Source organism: Phoca vitulina, unplaced genomic scaffold (genome assembly GCF_004348235.1).
Source record: "Phoca vitulina isolate PV1807 unplaced genomic scaffold, GSC_HSeal_1.0 scaffold4, whole genome shotgun sequence".
Lineage (NCBI taxonomy): Eukaryota > Metazoa > Chordata > Mammalia > Carnivora > Phocidae > Phoca > Phoca vitulina.
In genome coordinates, this window is record NW_022589707.1 from 13,011,955 (window position 1) to 13,036,427 (window position 24,473).

General features: G+C 38.1%; 1 protein-coding gene across 4 annotated transcripts in view; it reads left to right on the top strand.

The window, feature by feature from the left end:
• Nucleotides 1–24,473, top strand: part of CHCHD3 (coiled-coil-helix-coiled-coil-helix domain containing 3) — a 270,756-nt gene that overhangs the window by 36,544 nt on the left and 209,739 nt on the right. For all 4 annotated transcript variants that reach the window (XM_032401548.1, XM_032401547.1, XM_032401550.1 and 1 more), the window contains exon 3: nt 20,784–20,865. In XM_032401548.1, coding sequence (XP_032257439.1) covers nt 20,784–20,865 — 82 coding nt within the window. The remainder of the gene's footprint in view (nt 1–20,783; nt 20,866–24,473) is intronic.

Below are 24,473 nucleotides of genomic sequence, written 5' to 3' on the forward strand. Positions count from 1 at the left end.
GAAAGATTATTATAATAAACTTTGTCATGATCTCAATAATTAGTAATTTAAAATCAAATGTTTTAGGGGTGCCTGGGTGGCTCAGTCAGTTAAGCGTCCAACTCGGGATCTCAGCTCAGGTCTTTGATCTTAGGGTCATGAGTTCAGGCCCTGTGTTGGGCTCCATGCTAGGAGTGGAACCTACTTAAAATAAATAAATAAAATGTTTTAAACTTAAAATTACTTTATCATATAACATATAAATTACAGATTCTTTAAAAAATTACAAAAGAGTTTCTTAAGATTGTATTATTGAGAGGATTTGTATTTCTAGAAGCATTGAGCAAAAGCATTTGTATAGCAGGAAGAAGAGCTTTGGGAAGGGAAATGAAACGTCTCCCTAGTTTCTGCACCAGGGAGTGACTTTGTGGAAATGCGTACACGTTGGCACGGACCAGAGCCAGCTTGGAATGACTTCAGTAGTATATTGGCCCTGCTTGGTCCCTGTGTTACTGCAGAGTTGACTGTAATGATGAGTATCACCTAGCAAGGAAGCCAAGATCCCTACTTTTTTCTGGGGGTAAGGATGGCTGTCAGGAGGTAGCAAGTCATTTAAGGCTCCCTCAGAGGGTGTTCTCTTGGTGTTCAGCCTGTCCTGTGTGGCAAAGAGGTTTGAAAACAGTAATTGTAGGTGCTCAATAGTTTGAAAGAATCTTAGGGAAATGCAGAAATATGACTGCAGTGTGTAAGAGAAGCATTTTTAAGATTGTAAAAGTACTAAGCATTGCTCATTAAAAAAGGGAAAAAATAGATGTGTTTCAACAGATCTTTCTGTTAAGTGAATATGTTTAAGTGGATTATGGTTCTCCATTTACATCTTTTATGAAATTGGACATGTACTGGAAAAGGCCTCTGGATATAATTTGCATTTCTTAAGAATGTAGTAAATCAGTCACTGCATGCTTAAAATAATTATTTTCTTACAAAATTTTAACATTAATGCTAAAAACATTAGCAGCAGCTTTAATGTATTAATATTTTACCGAACTTATGCCCAAGCAAACTGTTTTGGACCTAAACTAATGTTTATTTTGTAGCTGATAGTTGAAGTCCTCTTAGGAATGTTAGCATATCAAAGGGAGCATTGAAGTGGTGCAGTTGTTTGTTTTGGACTTTAGGAATTCCTGAAAGTTAGCAGCCGAACACAGAATAGTGGAAGTGGGGTTCCTAGATGGTACACCCAGAATAGAATGATCACATTTGAGTTTTTTGTGTATGATTGGAGAGGGTGGGGAGATGGGGAAAATCAACTTGTGACATAATCAATCCTTTTATTTCAAATGCTGCTTGGTGTATTTGCAAAAAAAAAAAAAAAAAAAACTATAAAAAAGGAGGACTTAGGATTTGTTTTGGACCCTTGCTGCTATGTAGAGTGCTGCTTGAGAAGAGAGAAGGAAAAAATTTGAGAGCATGGCTTCAAATAGTCAGATACTCCAACAAACTTCGGGATAGCCGCAACATTTTTTTAGAAAGGTTTAACTTTCCAGAGAGGTGGTGGAAAGTTAGTGAATTATTAGTTTGCAGGCAGTATGATGATGTTAGACTCCTCTTGAACAGGAGGCAGATGGCAGGATAGAGCCTTGAAGAATTGCCAGGGTAGAAAAGGTAATTGGTAATTTCAATGAGTAATCTGTAAATTGCTGGTTACTTGAAATTTGAGGACTACATGTACAGGTCTTTAGGTAAAGTAGACTTATGAGAGCTAAAATGTAATCTGATGAGGTACTGATATACATGAGGAGGAGATATAATTCCCACAAAAATCCTGTGACGTGGTTACTTTTATGATACTTATTTTGCAGGCGAGGAAACTGAGTCACAGGGAAGCTAATACAACAAATGGTAGAGCCAGGTTTTGGATCTAGGCAATCCCTGATTCCAGAGCTGACTTTCTCAGCGTCTCTGCTGTGATGTCATGAGTAGAGAAGCATAGGTTCAGAATTAGGTTAAGTGAAAGGAACATTAGAGATGATCTAATCCATGCCCCTCATTTTAGAAGTATGAAACTGAGGCTCTTCTAAAGAGATTGAATAACTTGCTTAAATGACTGACTGACTCTGGAATGGACAAAACACCTGGGTTATTTTCCAGTTTCCTCCTCTTATGCGCATCTGGATGGGGAGACTTTCCTAGGACAAAGCCTAGGCCTCTGCCCTCAAGACTTCCAGCTCTTTTCTAGGATCTCAGCAGAGCTGGTTCTGAAGCGTCTCTTCTCTTCCCCTCCTCCCTGCTTCCCTCCCCCCCCCCCCCCACCCATTCCCTTCTCAAGTGTGCATGTTTTTGAGACTGTCTTTGATTCTTTGAGGTCTGACAAAGCGTAGATGAGAACTTTGAATTTTTGCCGTGTTTGATCAGAATACACAGGGTAGAAGATAGGTTCCACTGTCTGATGGAGACCCTAAGTAACGATGGCTTAAAAAGTTAGAATTTTATTTCTCTCTCCCATAATACTTTGGGTAATTTTGATGATTCCTTCGTATTGGGACTCAGGTTCCTTCTGTCTTATTGCTCTGCATCTCTAGGGTGTTTGCTTTATCTGTATGGTCCAAAATGGCCCCCAGCTGTCCTCCAACCTCTAGAAGCTTCACACGCCATGTCCACGTACATATTCTTAGCCAGAACATGGTCATGAGGCTACACAACTGTGAGCAAGGCTGGAAAATGTGGTCTTTATTCTGATCAGCCACATGCCCAACCAAAAATTGCCCCTGTGGCATCCTGGGCTGTGTTAGTTGAAGTTCATAATTTTCTTTGGATTCCCAGGTGAGACTGGAAAAGGATGTAGCCAGGGTTTTAAGTGCTGAGAATGTGGGCATCCCTGAGGCACAAGTTCTTTTCAGAATAGAGCTGAGTAATGTTGGAATATTTTGGTTACAAAGACTTCACTTTGTCACATGTCTGAATTCCTGTTTGGATTTTAGTTATTCCTGATTTAGTAGTATGGATGAAAAATTGAAAAGACTTGATATTTTCAGTTTATATTCAAACTGTATAAACAGTATCTGAGGATTCCTCTGCAACTGTAAGGAATGAATAATTTAGTCTGATTTTCCTTTAAACCCAAATAAATAAGATGAAGATTAAACTCACAATAAAGCTGTAGTATCTGTTACAGTGTCCTGTCATTTGTCATTGCTATTCTGTCTTGAAAGCTTTGTGAAAAGCGATCGTTTTGATATTTGTTATTGAGATACAGTTCCTACAAATAGATATTTAAAACCTTTTTGTCTTAGCCAGTGATTGTAATGTGTATATGTACTAAGCAACTTAAAAAAAAATGAGAGTTTGCTACATTGAATAATAGCTTTCACTAGAGATGCTTCAGGCCATGAAACCCCAGTGAAAAGTTGTCAGATTCCATTTTAAGGAAGCAAGCAAAATTTTGATATGTATTTCCTGCTAAGTATAAATCTAATCAGCAAGCAAAGAACATTAAATGTTTTGCTAGTGGCAGCAAAGAATATAATGACAGATATAATAGTTTAAATTTATAGTTGAAGTTATATTTTCTTTTAGCTTATGCCTCTGTGGAATAAAATAAATTGGACTCTGTCTGTCTCACAGCCAAAATGGACAATTTATAGAGTGATTTTCTAGAACATCCCCAAATGTAGTGACTCTGTAGTGGTAACTGCGGCATGTAGGAAATGGATCTCCATAGAGCTTTCATTATGTTGTGTTATTTGTTGCATGATGTAGAAAATCCTATCAGTGGTTATCTTTCATTCCTTTTATCTGACTTAGCTTAACCTCAGTTGATTGCTGAAGTCAGTGACTAAGAATTTTTCATCAGCTGTCCTTGATAACATGTTATCATTCATCATACTAGGGCCATTGGTATTATCAATTGAAAAATCTAAATGGAAGACAAAAAATTAAATGCTACTTGAAACAATGAGGTGCAAAGAGAATATTTTGACTCTCTAAGGCTCCCTCTCCCCCATTTTCTACTTGTATTTAATATGGTCATCAAATATTCTTTTTCTGACGCTTTGAATCTCATCATTTTCAATACAAAAGAACTCTTCAGCAAATAGCCCTCATGTGGTATGCTTCTAGGTAGCACAATAAGAAACCGTGCTATAAATTCTGCTCCCCCAAACATTATCACAATAATGGTGTATGATTGTACTTTCTTTGAGTGATTTGCCTTTTAAGAATACATAGTCTGTTATAATGAGGTGTAGGCGGGATGGCTGTGGGGTAAAAGAAAAAAAACAAAAACCAATTTTGTTTTCTCAAATCTTGTGGTGCTCACTTTTAGACTCTTTCATCCCAGCTGACTCTTTTTTGGTATAAGTGAGTTTTGAATGTCTGTTCTGCTAAACTGATATATTTTGTATATTTGAAAACTGGAATTTATTGTCTATTTAAGTTTTTAAAAAATAACTTCTTAAATGACCAGGGAAGTAAAAATGTGTATTTGGTAAAAAGTACAATTAAGTATAAAGAAAGAGAAAAATGATCCATTCCTCCCAAATTCAAAGATACCATTATTATAACTTTATATCTATCATTCGAGACTATATTTATATGTATTTCTTTGTGATGGTTTCCTTATGCTTTTTTCAGTACTGGACATACAACGGACAAAACAAAATGATCAAATAATATGACCAAACAATGTGATCAGTTTAGTATCTTCTCTTTTTTACTTAATTGTGAGAATCTTTTCATGGATTAATATTCTTTAAAAGCATGTTAATATTAGCACCATATTTCATAATATGGCTCTTCTGTTTATTGTTGGACCATTTCCCTGTTTTTGGATATTGAGCTTGCTTCCTGTTTCTCATTGCTTTATATATAAAATATATGTTGCTCTTCCTTGTTGTCTAAATCTTTCTTTGCTACTGGCCTTCCTGTTTCTAATAGTATTTAAATGGGCCATGAAAATGAGTTTTTAGACAAGACTTGGTCAACATCAATTTTACTTTACCCTTCAGTCTCTTCATCATCCATCATAATCCATGACTTTAGCAGTATTCAAAGACAATGAAAGAGATTAAAATTTATTGTTGTTACTGTCAGATTAAATTCATTTACAGTACGTGAACCTTGGAGATCAAAAGCTGAAATACTTATGTAATTGGGCCTCGGCATCAGGCTGGATCCTGAATTCTCATGAGAGGTCCACCACAGTTTTTTCCTTTTTCAAGTTTTTATTTAAATTCCAGTTAATGCAGTGTAATATTAGTTTCAGGTGTAGAATTTAGTGGTACGTCACTTAATACAACACCTGGCACTTATCACAAGTGCCTTCTTTAATCCCCATCATCCATTTTACCCATCCCCCTCCAGTGCCCCTCCAGCAACTCTTGGTTTGTTCCATTTTTTAAAAAAATTACATGATCTTTTCTGTATGATGAAAAAGTTGTGATCTCTTGGGAAATACAGTGTTGGCTCAATGAAATGTTAGACAGTAGTCAGGATTTTAAAAATCAAATGCTGGTGGTTCTTCAGTTGAATAGAGTTTCATTCTCTTTTTGTAATGGTGTTCATCATTGTCCTTAAAATACCTCCTTAGTTTATTTCATTTCGTCTTCAAGAGAAACCTCGTTGGTAATTTATAGATAAGAATTTAAGTCACAGAGGATAAAGTCAGGAAGAGAACACCGATGTCTTTAAACCTGATTCTTTAATTAGAATAGCTTTGCTATGCTTCTCATTGAGCACTGTTTTACTCTCCATTTCAGAGAAATCAAACATGATGTGCTTCTCTTTTTCACAGTCCTATGATGTACACACACACACACACACACAATGGTTGTGACTGTGAAATGGAGGTCTTTCATGTGTGACATGTTATACTGTTCCCATTATTTCATTGTCATGTTTCAGATGCATATAAATTTAAATCTGAACATTTTATACTATTAAAGATATTTTTATATTATATATATCATGTCTTATTTTTTTACTGTTAAATCCTCTATAAACTATATTACAGATAAAATATGTTAAAGACACTAAAAATGTTAGAACATGCAGTAAAATTAATTTGGATTCATTTAATTGACAATTTATCATGAAATTAAGAAGATTTATGTTTACTTACACTAACAGGGTGGGGGATGGGGTGGAAGAGAGGGAGGGTTTGGTAAGAAAATTACTTGTGAGGAATTCTCAAATTACTTAGCAAATTATTTTATGAAATTGTCATGTACATTAGAAATCGCTATTTACAGAGAGTAAGTTGGTATTCTAATTATTGGTTTTGTTAGAATAGTTCTAGGGACCTTTACCTGATAACATGTTTTAAAAGACTGGATCCAACTGCTGAAGGTACTTAAAAATGACATAAATACATTTCTCATAAAGTATCATACGTATTTGGATTGTACTCATTCTTGCTGCCTTCCTATAATTTATGCTAGATAGTTTTCTATTATATGCTGTAGTGAAAGCTAATTTATTTTTGGTGTTTACAGAGAAATTATTCTTTACTAAACCTTCACTTCCTTAGTTTCAAGAAAGACTCTCTGTGCATTATTTTTAGTCAATTTAGAGTAAATAACTTTAAATCCTTTTCTCATTTTCCTGGAATGTAAAAATGATATGGCCTATTGAACTATTTGTTCAATGTTAATTCTGATACTGTCACTTATGAAACATTGAGTTTTAATTGGCCAAGAATCATCCAATGTAGACAGTGTTGATGGGAAGTGTGTTATGTTTGGGAAATTATTCTCTTAAAGACATTAACCTGAAAATGTCTGTGAGTGCTTAATAATGAAAACATTAGAACAGTTTGTGGGTAGATGGGTATCACCCTGTATCTGTGTGTATTCTTGAGGTATAACAAGCAAGCTGGAGTCTTTAGGCTGCCATTTGTACCCACCTTCGATTTCTATTGAATTCCCGATGGAGCCCTCATCCTTTGAGGACTCGACTCATCTTGAGGCATCAGGGGAGAAAAAAAATAGACAAGTCAATGATTGGCGGAAATTGGTTTTGGATACCTTAAGGAAAATCAAGGGGATCTGTAAGAATGGGACTGGGCAAATGTGATTTTAGTGAGTATAGAGAGAGAGGAAACTAGTAATACTTGGGCACCTTGGAGCAGAGCTCACACGGGGGGAAGGCATTTTGCAGCCCCCTCCAAATTTTTATCTGTGTTTGAAAATGCCGTATTATTATCAGTGCATTATTTGCGACTATCAATGGTTATACAAACCATAAAGTGGCTAGGTTTCCCATGTTTTTCTTGTACCAGAGTGAATATTTTAGCTCAGTCTAAAACAGTGGTGCTCAGTGGTGGGGCAGCACTGCTTCCAGGTGGGCATTTTAGAAATTTGTAGGGGAGCTCCTGGTGTTTAGTGGTGTGGGCAGGGATCTAGAGGTCTTGCAATGCCTGGGAGAGTTCTGTCCCTTGAAGAATTAATTGTCCTGTGCCCTCAATTTTTTGAATGTCCCATCAGAAATTTATGCACTTGAAAACCTGCTTACTCAGCCCAGAACTTAATATATAAGGAGACAGTCTGTTCTGCATGGTTTTAAGATATAGCGAATTTTCCAAGAATGCAGCTCCTGGGTAGCAAGAGTTGTAGCTGTTGCACTTGTGGTGACTTAATATATAAGCTCAAGATTCAGGCTGTTACATCTTCTAGTGTGGTTAGGTTTGAGCATTTACATAGTGAAAAGCCACTATTTTATTACAAATTAGTGTCTTTTTAAAAAATAGAACACTTAGGGTATTACTACTGATTAAATTTTTTGTGTCAAATTATTGTCTATTTTCAAGATAGCGAAGGGCATATTACAAAATGTTTGCTGAAAGAAAGCAGTGTTGTGTCTGGTAAGGGTGAAAACCGCTTGTCTCAAGAAAGCATCTGTTTTCATTACTATCTCGGATAGCCTCAGGTATTCTAAAAGGTTTACATCCTGAAACCTTACATAGCACCTGGTGTAGGTTACAAAAGTGAAATGTTACTGAAAGAGAAGAAAGTGTTCTACTGCCTTTCTCTGTATAACACTGGTATTGAGGAAATTTGTGGATCATTAGGAATATATAATCATAATAAATATATAATCACAATAAATGTTTTTACTATTATCTTCTGCTCAGCCTAACTTTACTGTGGGTAATTTATTATACTCCTAGAGAAGAAGGTTAAGTACATTCTTGGACTTCAAAACAGGACAAGGCCTTTGGTATTGAAATCCCTTTGTACAGTCTTATGTCTTTTTTTTTTTTTTTTGGAAGGGGAGAGAGAGAGACAGAGGGATAGAGAGGGAGGGGAGGGGCAGAGGAGAGAATCTTAAGTAGGCTCCATACCCAGTGTGGAGCCCGACATGGGGCTCCATCCCACTGCCCTGAGATCATGACCTGAGCCGAAATCAAGAGTTGGAGGCTTAACCGACTGAGCCACCCAGGCGCCCCCACAGTCTCCCCACAGCTGATTCACAGCTTCCATAATGCTTCACGGAGTAGTATTTTTGCTTTACTAGAGATGACTACATTGAAATTCTGTTTTCTGAACAATAAGTGGAGATTTGTTACTTTAGATGAAGGAAAAAGTAACAGGGCTATAGATACAATTTTACTTCAAAAAAGAGGCTGATCTAATTATCACAATGTGAACTAAATAAAAAACAAAGCTCAGGATATTGCACTACAGCTTAATGAAAAATATTATTCCGATGTATATTATGCTGTCTCACAGTTTTAATATATTTGAAGTACCATAAATAAAATATGAATTAAGCATGGGTGTTAAATCTGAATTGCTTTTTTAAAAACTTCCCAGGAGAGGCCATTGTTCTGTAGTGGTTAGCTCGTGTGTTAAATAGGCCCTTTTTGGCATCTTACACTTGATGGGCTATAAATGAAGGCACTGGAGCCCAGAGGTCTGTCTGTGGTCCCTTACTATTTCTACTATCTAGTAGTGGGCCCGTATCTAAAACAGAACTCTGTAGTTTTGTTTCCTTCCTTCTCAAAAGGGCCATAATTGGGTCAGAAATTTTATTTTAATTCAAGGGAACAAAAGTCTTGAGATTGGGGTCAGTTGACATTTCCCAGAGCTGTAGGCAGTTAGGTAGATTAGAAGGTAGATTTTATTTTTAGACTTTGAGTCTTCTTGTTTTCTTGGGCTTTGATTACATGCAAAGACAAATTTAAAGACTCCCTTAGAAAAAAATGTTGGTCAGAGTTTAAAGAACTAAATATTCTATTTATTATTTTGTTTGTTATTTAATAACTTATTTTATTAGTGATTAATGGATTTTTGAATAAAATACAGTTTTTCTTGCTAAAAAGCACACACTAGTTCATAACAATAGGAAGAGGGAAGATTGATTTATGATTCTAAGTGTTGGAGTGGTATTTGACTTTATATTTACCAAAGCAAATTATTAGAGAGGGACATTAGTCTTGGTTAAAGCTTTTTAGCACATGAAGTGGGCTTGTCCACTCTGTTTCACTGTTATAAAATGTACTTTAAAAATTGCACTATGAACTTTGCAACAGGGTGGTAATGAGGAAAGTGGACTGGGATATAATAGATAAATTTTAGTTGGCCTTCATTACTGTACATTAAACAACCAGATCCTTATGAGTAATGTATACATTGTATTTGCTAATCTACTGTGGAGAAACAACTAGCATTCATCAGTCTCTTTACAATTTACAGATTATTCATTATGGCTGCCCTTCAAACATGCACAGATTGCCACTTTCTGTGAAAGTCATCTTTTATTTATAAATCTTCCACCTCGTTCTTGTTTTATTTCTAAACTTGTTGAAGAGAGGCCTGTAATTGCTGCCTTCGGTTGCTCTCTTCCCACTGATTTCCTGATGCCCACACTATCTGATTTCCATGCACTCCATGGGATAATAGGTAATTGTTAGCCATGCTGCCAGATCTTCCTCCAGTGCCCAGGGTAGATAGAACTCACTGAACCTGGAATTGGCTATGGAGTCCTCCCGCACACAGCACCCCAAACAGCTACTGCCAGTTGATTGGAATTGGCCAAGAGATGAAATCTCTGTCATTTGTGCACATGGTATCTTGGTTCATTTCTTCCTTTCTGTTCCATTTCTTCTTTGCCCCTAATGGTGTTTGTTCTTCTTTCGCCCCCCTCCTTCTTTTGATGTATTTTTAAGGCCTATTCCTTAGCCTTCTACTTTTTTCTCTTTACACAATTTTTTTCCAGAATTCACTGAGCTCAGATCTGTAATAGTCATTCCCAAATCAGCATTTCCAGCCAAGTCGCAAATCAAATCTGAATTTCAGGTTCAAATATCTAATTGCCTACAATTCCATGTGGTGATTCTACCATTACTTTCAATTGACTATCTCTGAAATGGAACTCATTATCCTTCTTGCCCAAACAGCCTCTCCTTCTTTTTTTTTTTTTTTTTAATTTTATTTATTTATTTGACAGAGAGAGACACAGCGAGAGAGGGGACACAAGCACGGGGAGTAGGAGAGGGAGAAGCAGGCTTCCCGCAGAGCAGGGAGCCCGATGCGGGGCTCGATCCCAGGACCCTGGGATCATGACCTGAGCCGAAGGCAGACGCTTAACGACTGAGCCACCCAGGCGCCCCCAGCCTCTCCTTCTTAATTGACCATCATGGGTATTAATTTTCTGGCATCTGGGTGCACCTTTGACTTCTTTCTCCCTCTTCTCTCAGTCACAGAGGATCAGTTTTTCCCATGAAAGTTCTGTATCTTCCACGGTGTCTTTATTGCCAGTAACCTAAGCTGAGGTGTTCATCACCCACTGTCTCAAATTTGAACAACCATCAGGATCACCTGGAGGGCCTGTTAACACACAGAGTGCTTCCCCGCGAGCCCCCCCCCGCCCCCCCCCATTGATTTATAGGTCTGGGGTGGGGCTGAAATATTTGCATTTCTACAAGTTCCTGGTGCTGCAGCTCCGTGGGAGGGGAGAGAAGTGGGGGCATGGGAGATGAGTCTACACTTTGAGAGCCACTCATTCCTTGCCTTATGCTTTCCCCATCCTGTTTATCTGCAAACCTGTGCCAGAATAAATTTCCTGTAACACTGTTTGATTGCATTACTTCTGTATTTTTGTTTTTAAAGATTTTATTTATTTATTTGAGAGAGAGAGAAAGGGAGGGAGAGAGAGCAGGAGCAGAGGGGGAGGGAGGGAGGAGGGGCAGAGGGCGAAGCCGACTCCCTGCTGTGCGGGAAGCCCTCTCTGGGCTCCATCCCAGAACTCTGAGATCATGACCTGACCCGAAGGCAGATGCTTAACTGACTGAGCCACCCAGGCGCCCCACATTATTTCTGTATTTTAACAGCTGTTCTTAGTGCCCTATTTCTTAACATTTTTATCCAAACTTCTGCTTGGTTTCCAAGCCTCCTCACAATTGAGCGGAATTTACCCTTCTATTTTTTTCTTCCTACAAACAGGCTTTGTTGGGGTTCCTTTCCATTTCTAATGTAGGTCCTTGCTTATGTCCCACCTCCTTCATGAAGCACTCCATGACTGCAGTCAGCTTTGGTAGGCTTTCTTAATAATAAACCTCAAGAGCACAATTTTACTAACTCAGACTACAGTCTCTAATGGTAGGGACCATATGCCTTAAGTCAATGAGAATTTACTACCTAGTGAATTGATGGATTTCCCCAGTTTGTGTTATTCCTAGGGGTCACTTGATTTGGGAGAAAATAATTAAACAAAAATAAGTTCATATGGTTGGCCATAGAAGAGCTTAGACATTGAAACCTGTGGCTAGTACAGTAAGTTTATAATGAATACCCATCCTTCTCTCCTTTATAAATACTATACTGTCAGTAGTGGTGGCTCCAGATTTTTTGGGGGGGAGGGGCAGAGGGAGAGGGAGAGAAGCAGACTCCCCGCTGAGTGTGGAGCCAGACATGGGGCTCAGTCCCCCAACCTTGAGATCATGACCTGAGCTGAAATCAAGAGTCGAGTCTCAACCAACTGAGCCACCCAGGCGCCCTGGCTCCAGATTTTCTGAAAGGAGGGTCCAGGAGCAGAAACCTGGTGATGGTGGCTTTGGTGTGGTTGTGTGTGTGTGGGGGGTGCGTGGAGGGAGGGAAGCTTGTCTTGAATTTCGTTTTTGAGTAGCCACTGCATTTTTTACTTTCATTGTATGTGATTTTACAGTGTGTATGTTTCTTCTAAATCTTCCCAAACTACCTCAGAAGTTGATGACTTATTTTATGTAACGACTGATATGCACAATATTGCTCCTTCCCCTGTTGCCTCTCCCCCTTTTATATTTGCATTGTCCGTGAAGCCTAGAGGCTGTTTTTGGTAGTTTGCTGGGTGGGTATCTGATAGACAATGTCTCCAAATGAGTGGTGTCACTTCAAGCAACTGACCATATCTGTTGCCAGTGATGTACTGTTTTATTCCTTTACCTTCATTTTAGTGGGCTTTTAGGGGATGTGGAGGCTCAAGCATGAATTCAGTTCCATGAGGTTCCCATTTAACCTGTGTTTTCAGGGGAAGGGCTTTTAGCTTTTAGAGATTTTCTGGTTTGGGCCCTCAAGTTTACAGATGAACTATCCATGGCCTAGAGCAATGGTGGGTTTTTGAGCAAAATCACAAAAACAAATTGTGGCAAAACCTAGACTAAAAGGGAACCCCTCCTTGGTTTCCAGCTTGGTCCTCTTTGCATTTACGAATTATCTACTTAAAAATGTGGAAACTGTAGCATGTGACTGATGAGCTTGTCTGTCGTTCTGCGGCTTCTGCGGCCTGGTGTTGATGTGTGTTTTCCCATAGAATGGAACGTGGAGCCGGTTTCCATGAGTGCTGGTTGTGAAGCAAACAATAAAATGAACATTATTTGCATCTTATGCCATTCAAATTAGAAATTTACAAAGGTATATAAATCCTGATGGAGCAGTAATACAATGAAATAAACCATTAACTTGATGCTGCTCATGTTTAGGTTACCACACTCTGTACCACTGTGCCTTCTGATTCAGTATTTATGGTTATGAATGTGCATTTAAGGATTTTCATTCCAACACTGTCATTAACTGTAACGTATAGGTAGCCTCAGCTGCTCTGCCAGGTATCTGGGCAGATGGTGGTTTTTTTGAAGGCAGTCTTAAGATACATTATACTTGGGTGATAGTGAATGTAACTGTCAGCTGAACATCATACTTAATATACTCCTCTGTGTGTGTGTGTATGTTTAAATCAGGTTTATTTGTCTGCCAGGTAAATGGTGCCACAAATGGATAATGGCAAACCATTAACATGTTTCTTTCTAACCTCAGAGATTTGTCCTTGTCATCTTTTGACTCTTCTCCCAGTCACACCCCGTACCTTTTGTAAGATAAAGAGCGGGACAGGATTTATCCTGCAACCCATGCTGTGAGTCATTGAGTTCCAATATACTGTGTGCTGTATTTCATTGATTGTGTGGATGCTTCCATTATTCTATTTAAAACAATCAGTGCTCTTTTTGTATTAATGAATTTATTGAAATTATAAGATTAATGGATATTTCTACGGAGCTGAAAATTTAATTTGGCTTTGTCTTCTGGTATAAGCTGGGGCTCAACTGTCTCAATCCTGGCAGAGCCTCGGTCTTTTTCTAAAATCTGCTGCTTGTGTTATGCAGTTACATACATGTATGTTCCTCTTAGAGTTAGATCTTCATAGTTTCCCTTCAGTGCTTTTAAACTAGCATATGCAAATAATAGGCTTTATAAAATTGGACATGGCATGTATCAGCAAATGGTAAAACCGGAAAGACAAATGGAGTAAAGAAAAAAATCCCAGAGGACCTGACATTTTGCTGAGGCAAGCCATCATTTTTATTAAGTAACTTTTGGAGATTGTTTAAGAGATACTGTAATTGGGGAGGGAATTATAGTGTAAGGATGTTGCAAGGAAAATGAAGGGAAGGGAAAGTCGTAGTCATGTCCTTGTTACAAAGGACACTGATATGTCCCCTGAGGTTCAGGGAATCTATATAAATCTTGAATCATAGTTGCAGTTTTAATTTTTTGTTTTTTCATAGATGATGAGGCATTCATAAAGTTCTTCCATCATTTGGAGTCCTTCCTGTTCTCCATTCGAGGAACTATCTTGAATATAGTGACTCTCTCTTCTCACCTCTTCCTTCCTTGTCTCCCTCTAGTTTACCAAGTTTCTGAAAATGGAATTTGGACGTAAGTCATATAACATGAAGGCAGGTGAGGCATAATGAATTTATGCTACACTTTCTCTGAGAATTAAGACCATGGTATTCTATTCCTAAGAAAACTAGGATCTATAATAAGTAGGAGTTTCTTATTTGATCCTGAACCCAAATGAGAAATTCAGATTCTTAGAATTTCTGAAGAATTTAAATTCTTAGAAATTTAGAATGTGGCCAAGAGGAGTAAAAGATTGCTAGGCAGTCAGTAAAGAATTAGTGGACTAACCAAAACATTTGTTTAGAAGGTTGTTCACTAAAAACAAATACAGATTTGTTAGGAATCGTGAGCTGCTTTCTACCATACAAGTATTTATTATTTTCAATAATAGTTTTACAGGGGCACCTGGGTGGCTCAGTCAGTGAAGCGTCTGCCTTTGACTCGGGTCATGATCTCAGGGTCCTGGGATCGAGCCCCACATTGGGCTCTCTGCTCAGCGGGGAGTCTGCTGCTCCCTCTCCCTCTCCCTTTGTGCGCTCTCTCTTTTTCTCAAATAAATAAATAAAATCTTAAAAAATAGTTTTAAAGATAGGGCCAGACTTGCTGTAACCAAGCAATTGAAATACTTGGCATTTTTTTCACATGTTTTATGGTCAGTGTTGTATCATCTACAACGAATTGAGAAAATGCCAGTGTTTGTGTATGTTTGCCATTGAGAAAGACAATAAAATGGTTTTTGAGAAGACTTTTTAAAAGTATAGGATTCAAGTATGTGAAGAAAATACCCTTTTGTCTTAACACATTTTAAAAGGAAAGTGTTGTATATATGTAAAAGCTGTGGAAGCATACTTACTGAGCTTGAAATAGGTTTACAGATTTCCATGGCAAATCTGATTTATATGGCTTGAACATTTCTCCTTTTTACTTTTTGTCATTTCACAAACTTTGCCAGTCCCTAAAGATCTACTTGGAAACTCACTGTGCTAATAGGCAAGGTTGGCCTTTCCTGAGCTTCTCTTAAAGTAGCCCATCCTGAAACACTGACCTTTTAATTTAATAAGTTTTATTTGAGAAAATGTTCAGATCCTGAGAGCTGAAAATAATGTTTTCGGAAAGGCCATTTTAAATAGTGGTCTCCACATGGTATATCTTTTTCCCTTCTGTGCTTTGGACCAAACCCATCAGAAGAAATAATATATTGTTGCTTTCTGTATTCTGTTGATTTAAAAACAAATAACATGAAACTTAGATTTGCTCAAAACCCATTACTATACTGGTTTACTTCCCTGCCTTGGCTTTGATTTGCTATTTTAGATTTTAAACTCTTTATGCTAGGTCATGTTTTATCTTTTGTTATTTTAAATTCTCACTTGTAGCTAAGGTAATTACTTTTTCAGCTGTGACCTTGGACGTGAGACCCAAAATTGTATTTTTTTCTTCTTTTTTCTTTTCCAGAAATAGCTGGGGCATTAGAAAGACAGCTGTGCTTTGGTCTCTTTACTGACAAAAAGTGATGTCAACCAGTTGGTCCCTTGGGCACATCTTCTTCAGTGGCCTCAGGAGTTTCTGGCTCTTTGCATCACTTTGTGGTGCTTTCTCACTCCCACCTCTCTCCCTTGTAGCCTACCTAGATGACATCACCAGTGACCTCCATCTGTTTCTCACCTCACCCCTGGCAGGTGGTGGGGCTGACAGGATAGTCAGGATGGTATAGAGAAAGAGGACAGGCCTTGAAGCCACACTTTCCTTCTCTGCAGTCTCTCTTGCATGGCTTCCTTCCCACCTTCCCAGCTGGTCGCCATTTGGTAATGGAGTCCTTACTGTTCCATTTTAGGTTTATCACATCATCATAAAAAGCTCTCTGCTGACTTTGGCTTTTCCCGTAGTTGGAAGCCCCTATATAAGCGGCATAAAATGCACCATGAAGACCTGGAGACTTATTAGCTCACTTAGAAAACTGATCCCATTTCTGCATACTAAGACCTGGTATGCTGAGGTTTCTTTCACTGAAGCCTAGTTCTAATTGTTGGAATGAAACTCACTTGAATTGTGATTGAGACTTTGATTGAATTTTGCCTGAGAAAAATGTTGCTGTGGTCATTTGAAAAAATCCAGGGGGAAGCGGTGTGATTGTACATATCAGCCTCACTCTGTAGATTCTGCCTGGTATGGGAAACTTAAGAGTATAGTTTGTGTAGTATTAGTTGGGTTAAATATTTATTTCAGTTTTTGCTACTAATTAGAGCTACCAGCTGTGAATAACTTGAAAAAATGTAGTGTGATGTTGTTTTGCTTGTTTATGAGAAGCAGCTGAAAATGTGAAAATTATCACCTTGTGGAGTGCATAGTCTAGAACTTCATGGCCAGCTGACCCCCATGTAACCCAGCAGGTCCTGGTTTTGGATGAGAAAATCAAAACTCAGGTAGATTACCTGATTGATCCAAAGTCTAGCTGATGGAAAAACAGAGAATGTTTGGACTCTTTGCTGGGCTATTACTGTCTGTAACGTCCCTGCTGGTGTTTGTATTATTTTAAACCTTTAATACTGAAAAAATCTTTAAGATTTGCCTGAATGCAGACAGAATTCTCTGTGCTAGTTTTTTTCTTGATTTTATGTGACCTTTTCAAAGCCAAGACTTGTATCTTTCTCATATTATAGACTGTGAAGTAGGAGAGAAGACAATCAGCAGCATAGTATATAGATCAAAGGGACCCTGGAGAACGTCCAGTTGAGAACAGCCTTTTGAGGAAAACTGTACGGAGAGGCTAGTAACTTTCATCCCAGGTCCTCCAGATTGTTGATGGCCAAGCTTGGATTAAACCTCAATTAGTATTTATTCCTTTCTCTGATTCCTTGTCCATTATTCTGTTTTTATATTATTTTCTTTTTTCTTTTTATAGCTGTATTGAGATGGATATACATTTTGTTTATCTATTCATCAGTGGATGGGCAGTTAGGTTGTTTTTCACTTTTGGGATATTGTGAATACTGCCGTAAATATTTTAAATTCTCTTGAGTATATACAGTACCTAAATGTGGAATTGCTAGATCACATGGCAACTGCGTTTGGCATTTTGAGGAACTGCCAAAGTGTGTTCTGTGGTGGCCACGTTATTTTACATTCCCACCAGCAATGTATCAAGGTTCCAATTTCTTCACATTCTCACCAACACTTGTTAATGCTTGTCTTTTTGATTTTACTAGGTTTGAATTGGTGTATCATCATGGTTTTGATTTGTGTTTCCCTGATGATGAATGCCGTTGAGCCATGTTTCATGTGCTTATTGGCCACTTGTATTATCTTTTTTAGAGAAATACCTGTTTCTGTCCTTTGCCCATTTTTAATTTTGTTGTCTTTTTGTTTATGTATTTTGGATACAAGTCTCCTGTCAGCGATATGATTTGCCAGAATTTTCTCCCATTCTGTGGCTTGTCTTTTCACCTTGATGGTGTCCTTTGGTGCTGTTTTTGTTTTCTGATAATCCACACCTAAGAGAACATGTCCTTATTACCTTTCCTATATCTTCATTGTTATTACCCAGTGTCAGCAAAATTTTATTTTATTTTTTATTTTTTAAAATTTTATTAGGTTAGTCATCATACATTACATCATTAGTTTTTGATGTAGTGTTCCATGATTCATTGTTTGCGTATAACACCCAGTGCTCCATTCAATACGTGCCCTCCTTAATACCCATCACCAGGCTAACCCCCCCACCCCCCCACCCCCCTCCCCTCTAAAACCCTCAGTTTGTTTCTCAGAGTCCATAGTCTCTCATGGTTTGTCTCCCACTCCGATTCCCCCCCTTCATTTTTCCCTTCCTACTATCTTTTTTTTTTTTTTTAACATATAATGTATTATTTGTTTCAGAGGTACAGGTCTGTGAGTCATCAGTCTTACACAATTCACAGCACTCACCATAGCACATACCCTCCCCAATGTCCATCACCCAGCCACCCATCCCTCTCACTCCCACCACTCCAGCAACCCTCAGTTTGTTTCCTGAGATTAAGAATTCCTCATATCAGTGAGATCATATGGTACTTGTCTTTCTCTGATGGACTTATTTCACTTAGCAAAGTACCCTCTAGTTCTATCCATGTTGTTGCAAATGGCAAGATTTCTTTCTTTTTTTTGATGGCTGCATAATATTCCTGTGTGTGTGTGTGTGTGTGTGTGTGTGTGTGTGTATACCACATCTTCTTTATCCATTCATCTGTTGATGAACATCTTGGCTCTTTCCATAGTTTGGCTGTGTGGACATTGCTACTATAAACATTGGGGTGCACGTACCCCTTCAGATCCCTACATTTGTATCTTTGGGGTAAATACCCAGTAGTGCAATTGCTGGGTTGTAGGGTAGCTCTATTTTCAACTTTTTGAGGAACCTCCATACTGTTTTCCAGAGGAGTGGCTGCACCAGCTTGCATTCCCACCAACAGTGTAGGAGGGTTCCCCTTTCTCCACATCCTCACCAACATCTGTCGTTTCCTGACTTGTTAATTTTAGCCATTCTGGCTGGTGAGGTGGTATCTCATTGAGGTTTTGATCTGGATTTCCCTGATGCCGAGTGATGTTGAGCACTTTTTCATGTGTCTGTTGGCCATTTGGATGTCTTCTCTGGAAAAATGTCTGTTCATGTCTTCTGCCCATTTCTTGATTGGATTATTTGCTCTTTGGATGTTGAGTTTGATAAGTTCTTTATAGATTTTGGATACTAGCCCTTTATCTGATATGTCATTTGCAAATATCTTCTCCCATTCTGTTGGTTGTCTTTTGGTTTTGTTGACTGTTTGCTGTGCAAAAGCTTTTTGTCTTGATGGAGTCCCAGTAGTTCATTTTTGCCCTTGCTTCCCTTGCCTTTGGTGATGTTTCTAGGAAGAAGTTGCTGTGGCTGAGGTCAGAGAGGTTGCTGCCTGTGTTCTCCTCTGGGATTTTAAAAGATGGACTCTTCTCTCACATTTAGGTCTTTCATCCATTTTGAGTCTATTTTTGTGTGTGGTTTAAGGAAATGGTCCAGTTTCATTCTTCTGCATGTGGCTGTCCAATTTTCCCACCACCATTTGTTGAAGAGACTGTCTTTTTTCCATTGGACATTCTTTCCTGCTTTGTCGAAGATTAGTTGACCATAGAGTTGAGGGTCCATTTCTGGACTCTCTATTCTGTTCCATTGATCTGTGTGTCTGTTTTTGTGCCAGTACCATACTGTCTTGATGACTACATGTCAGCTAAATTTTATTTATTTATTTATTTATTTGTTTATTTATTACATGTCAGCTAAATTTTAAAAAGGTTTTTCATATCCCGTTGTAATTCAGTTTTTGCATATGCCCTGAGGCAAGGCCCTTATAACATAGAGATCATCAAGTAAAGTGTCCACCTAGTTTTCCACCTAATAGGCTCCGCCATTTGAAGTACTTCTTAAGTCCTGTGTGTATTCCTAGATCCTCCCAAGTTTTTCTGGTGCTTTCTTGGTCATGATTTTAGGTAGTGGGTTCCTAGTAAAGCAGAAATAGTCTCTGCTTATTTCTTATGAAAGGCTCTTAAGGAATATATAAAATTTGTCTATTTTATTTGCTATCATAGCTGTAAGAATCTTTACAAAACATATCGTACATTTTCCAATTGGAAAGACCAGATGTTTCAAATCAAGTCACCAGGTATTTAGAAAGCTCCAGCTGTCTTCTCAGCACTTTTCCATGTTTCTCTCCAATTGTTGGCATTTGACGTTGAATGACATATTTTCCAAAAAATATGACTTCAAAATGTTTATGAATCATAAATGCCCTTTTTTAATAAATCATGGAAAAATGAATGTAAGTACAAATGATTTACTGTCAGAAATGGTTTTTTAAAGTGTTTAATTATATGGGGCACCTGGGTGGCTCAGTTGGTTAAGTGTCTTGACTCTTGATCTTGACTCAGGTCTTGATCTCAGGGTTGTGAGTTCAAGCCCCATATTGGGCTTCACATTGGGCGTGGAGCTTACTAAAAAAAATTAAAGTGTTTAATTATCAAAATGAGAATGTTTTGGTGTCATTTTCCTCTCCGAAATCCCTCTCTTACAGCCTCTCCTCCCCTTATACATGATTGTCTGACTTTAATGATAGGACATCATTTTAAAGAATTTGTACTTAATGGCTCAGTCCCCACTGGGCGGTAAGCAGCTCCTTGAGTTTATTATACTTTTTGGCAGGTGTGGAAATTTCTAGGTCACCAGGGAACTTTTGATTAAATTACTCCTGAAGTGCACTAATTGGTCTTTTCTACAGTGCTTAGGTAGTTCCAAGGAGACACTGACCAGCTGGCAGAACTTTGCCCATTAAGATCTAGTCTCAGCTTTGTTTTCTGGAGTGTTTTCTTGCTTTTGTTTTTTAAGAAATCACTGATTGGGGACCCCTGGGTGGCTCAGTCGTTAAGCGTCTGCCTTCCGCTCAGGTCATAATCCCAGGATCCTGGGATCTACTCTCGCATCATGTTCCCTGCTCAGCGGGGCGTCTACTTCTCACTCTGCCTGCCTCTCCCCCTGCTTGTGCTCTTGCTCACTGTCTCTTGCCCACGCTCTCTCTCTCTAGCAAATAAATAAATAAAATCTTAAAAAAAAAATCACTGATTTTATCTCCTTCCACTCTTTATTGATCCTAGTTTCTGATGAAGAATTGAAGAGAAGAGTGGCTGAGGAGCTGGCATTGGAGCAAGCCAGGAAAGAGTCTGAAAATCAGAAACGGTGAGTTTTGTGGTATCTGAGAGAGGTGTTGGTGGCCTCTAATCATAATTACGAAACATTTTTGGAGAGGGATGATTGTAATAAGACTCATTATTTGCGTTTGGCTGCACTTCAGAATGTGTTGAGTATAAGAATGTGGCCATTTTTAGTTTTGGACTGTGCTTATGAAAGCCCGACGTTACGCTCTTCCCACACTTGATTGTGACCACTGTATCTCTTGTGAGGTTCTTAGCTGCATGATTACTGACAAGTTTCTTACTATGTGAGCAGTAGTTCTTGAGGATTCTCCAGACATTTCTTAGGCGAGTTTCTTCCAACATATGTGTTTATGATTGAAAATTGTATAGTCTACAATGGGTGTTAAGGCTTACAATATTGTAGCTAATGATGAATGTCATATGTTTGACTTAATGTCCATATTGACACTAACTAGCACTAATTAGTAATGTACTCACTCAAAGAAGCTGAAGACATTGCAGAAATATGTAAGGTTGGAAAATCAAAATCCTCCATACTTCTGTTCCATTTTTGAACATTTTAGTCTTTTGTACATCTATGCAATTATTGTCATTACTAATACTAATGACAGCTGAGAGAATGTTCACTGAAGTGTTTTTGTAATAGTAGAAAACGGAAGCACTCCAAATGCCCATTATGGGGACTGGATGAATGAATTAGGATACCTACCTACAATGGAATACTAGACAGTCAAGTAGATCTTTATGTGCTGATTCAGAAAGATGTGGAAAGACCATAAATTGAAGAAAAGCAGCATTCAAAACAGCATGATAATATTTATTTGGTAAAAAATACTACTTTTAAAGATTTAAAGTATATACTTATTCATGAAAATATGTGAATACATTTTAATCCAAGATAGAGTCAAGTGCTTCCCATCTGTGCTATTTCTGAAATTTGCATATAGCACAGGGTTTTATTATATAATCATGTGAATGTCTTCCTGCTGTGAATACTAGGCACATGCCTACCACATGTAGATGCCTAGTATGTATTTGTTTTTATTTTGGACTGCTTAACTATTTTGTTTGAGAGAGCTAAATGTAAAGAGTCTTTGGATTGGATTCTAGTCCTCACTGACCACAGGACCTTCAACATATAATTTAACCTCTTTGGGCCTTCAAGATTTTATTTCTAAACTGAGGGGTTTGAAAAATGTTCTCTAATATTTCTTTCCCTTTGACGAAGTGCTAAACTACCTCTGATTTGCTTGAAATGTGTGGAACAGGATATAAGTTTTAGATTAAGACCACCATTTTTTCGGGAAATAGGGAAGGCTCATGGCTTAGGGTTTTAAAAAATCAAGATGTAATTAGTACTGCTGAAAGGGTCTGTATTTCAATACTTTCTCACAGAGCACTTTATAATTACTTAATTGGGTTAGGTTGATGGAGTATATAATTAGAGAGTGAAGTTTAAATATTCAAAAAATTTCAGACCATTTTCATTAAGAAGCAAAGAAAATCGATACATTATGGTAGAAATTCTTGTCTTTGAAATTTTATTATTTTTAATTGAATTTTATTTTAATAAGGCTTTTTTTGGTTAGATGCTCGTATTTACTTTGCTTATTATACTTCACATAGGATTTTTGTCTTCCTTTCTCCACATATGGTACAGGCTTTTGGTTACAATAATTCCTTACTGTGGTGTTTGGTTTTTGTTTTTGTAGGTTTTTTTCCCCTTCATTATTCAACTCTCATTTGCTCTGACTTGGTCTGTGGAAGGTTAAAGGGCACATGAGATGAATAAAAGGTGCCAATGAGATCCAATTTTATACCTCATGTGGACTGAGGTTGGCAGCCTCACTGTAAACTGGACAAATGACTATTGATAAGGAATTTATTTTCTGTCACCTTTAAGGAGAGCGGAGGGTAGTAAAACCTTTTTATTATTTTTTCTTAAAAAAAAATTTTTATGTTTGATGCTTTCTTCATGAAAACTTCCAGCTGTCAAATCTTGGCAAAAAGTGTGTGTTCATCTATATGATAGTTCTTAGTAGAATCAATAGCTGTTTTTTTTTTTCCTTTCTACTGGAGAAGAAATCTTAGGAAAAGCATTAAGAAAAAATTCTTTTTTGAGAGAGAGAGAGAGCACATGGGCTGGGGTAGGCAGAGGGAAGGGAGAGGGAGCGAGAGAATCTTAAGCAGGCTCCATGCCCAGCGTGGAGCCTGAGGTGGGGCTTGATCTCACGACCCTGAGATCAAGACGAGCCGAAATCAAGAGTCAGATGCTTAACCGACTGAGCCACCCAGGAGCCCCACATTAAGAGAGTTTTATGTGTAGTCTTTTTTATTTTATTTATTTATTAAAAAGATTTTATTTATTTGAGAGAGAGAGAAAGAGAGAGCACAAGCAGGGGGAAGGGGCAGAGGGAGAAGCAGGCTACCCGCTAAGCAGGGAGCCTGATGTGGGGCTCGATCCCAGGACTCTGGGATCATGACCTGAGTCAAAGGCAGACGCTTAACCGACTGAGCCACCCAGGCACCTCTTTTTGTAGTCTTTTAAAAGCAAATTTTTGGAGTCATGAAGCATTTAATACATTATTGTATCTGTTACCTTGATTGAATAAAGCTTTGTACGCAGTTTTAGAGAATGGTTCTTTGTGCCATTGTCCTGTCACTTGTATACATGCTGCTTACTAGTCTTACCTTGCTCTCCAGGTGCCCACATGATGGTAGGCAAGTTCTCAAGCACTTAAGAGTGGCGCATAGGCACACATACATGTAAGGAACCAAATTTGTGCAAAAAGGACTTTGGAAATCATATTTTTTTTTCCTACAGAATATTTATTATCATTGTTTAACCTTTTTATTATGGACATTTTAAAGCACGCTGAAAAACAGAGAAGAGTACAATGAATCCCCAGGAGCCGTCATACTATTTCAACAATTCTGGTTTCATCTATACCCCAGTCACTCTGCCTATATGTGGCAAATGGTGAGGGAACAATAACATTTTTACTAAGCTGGTGAATTCTCTGGCAGGGAAATAATCTAAAATGTCTTCTGTCAGGCTTGCTTAAAGAAGGTCCTTTGTTTCAGTTGGGTTTTTGGTTGAAAGACTGAAACTTAACTCTGGCTAACTTAGGAAGCAAGAACATTTTGAGAAGCATATAGGATAGCTCAAAAGAATCAAAAGGAAGATGAGAAGACTACTAGCTAGTGAAGAACTGGGTACTACTAAAACTGTACACAGTGGGGAAGAAGTAAGTCCCTAAAAGGAAGTCAGGATGAAGGCTTCACAACAAAGGGAAAAGGATGGTGGGTGGCTAAATTCCGTTGAATTGAAGATGTCATCGATTTTAAGAAGGATTTGGTGTACCACTAAGAAAAAAATTGCTGCAAATTATAGCAATAATGGTTTATCTCTTAGAAATTTTATTGAAAGAGCTCATTAAGATTTTATTTGAATTTTTAAAAACCTATCACTTGTGTATTCATGAAAAAGGAAAATGTAAGCAAAATAAATAGGTTAAGGCAGTGTTCTGGTCCTCGGCGGGGGGGGGGGGGGGGGGGGGGGGGCGAGAACCCACAGGGGAGAAGAAAAAGAACCGGGCGAGAATGCTGTCGTAGCGAAGTGCTGGTGGT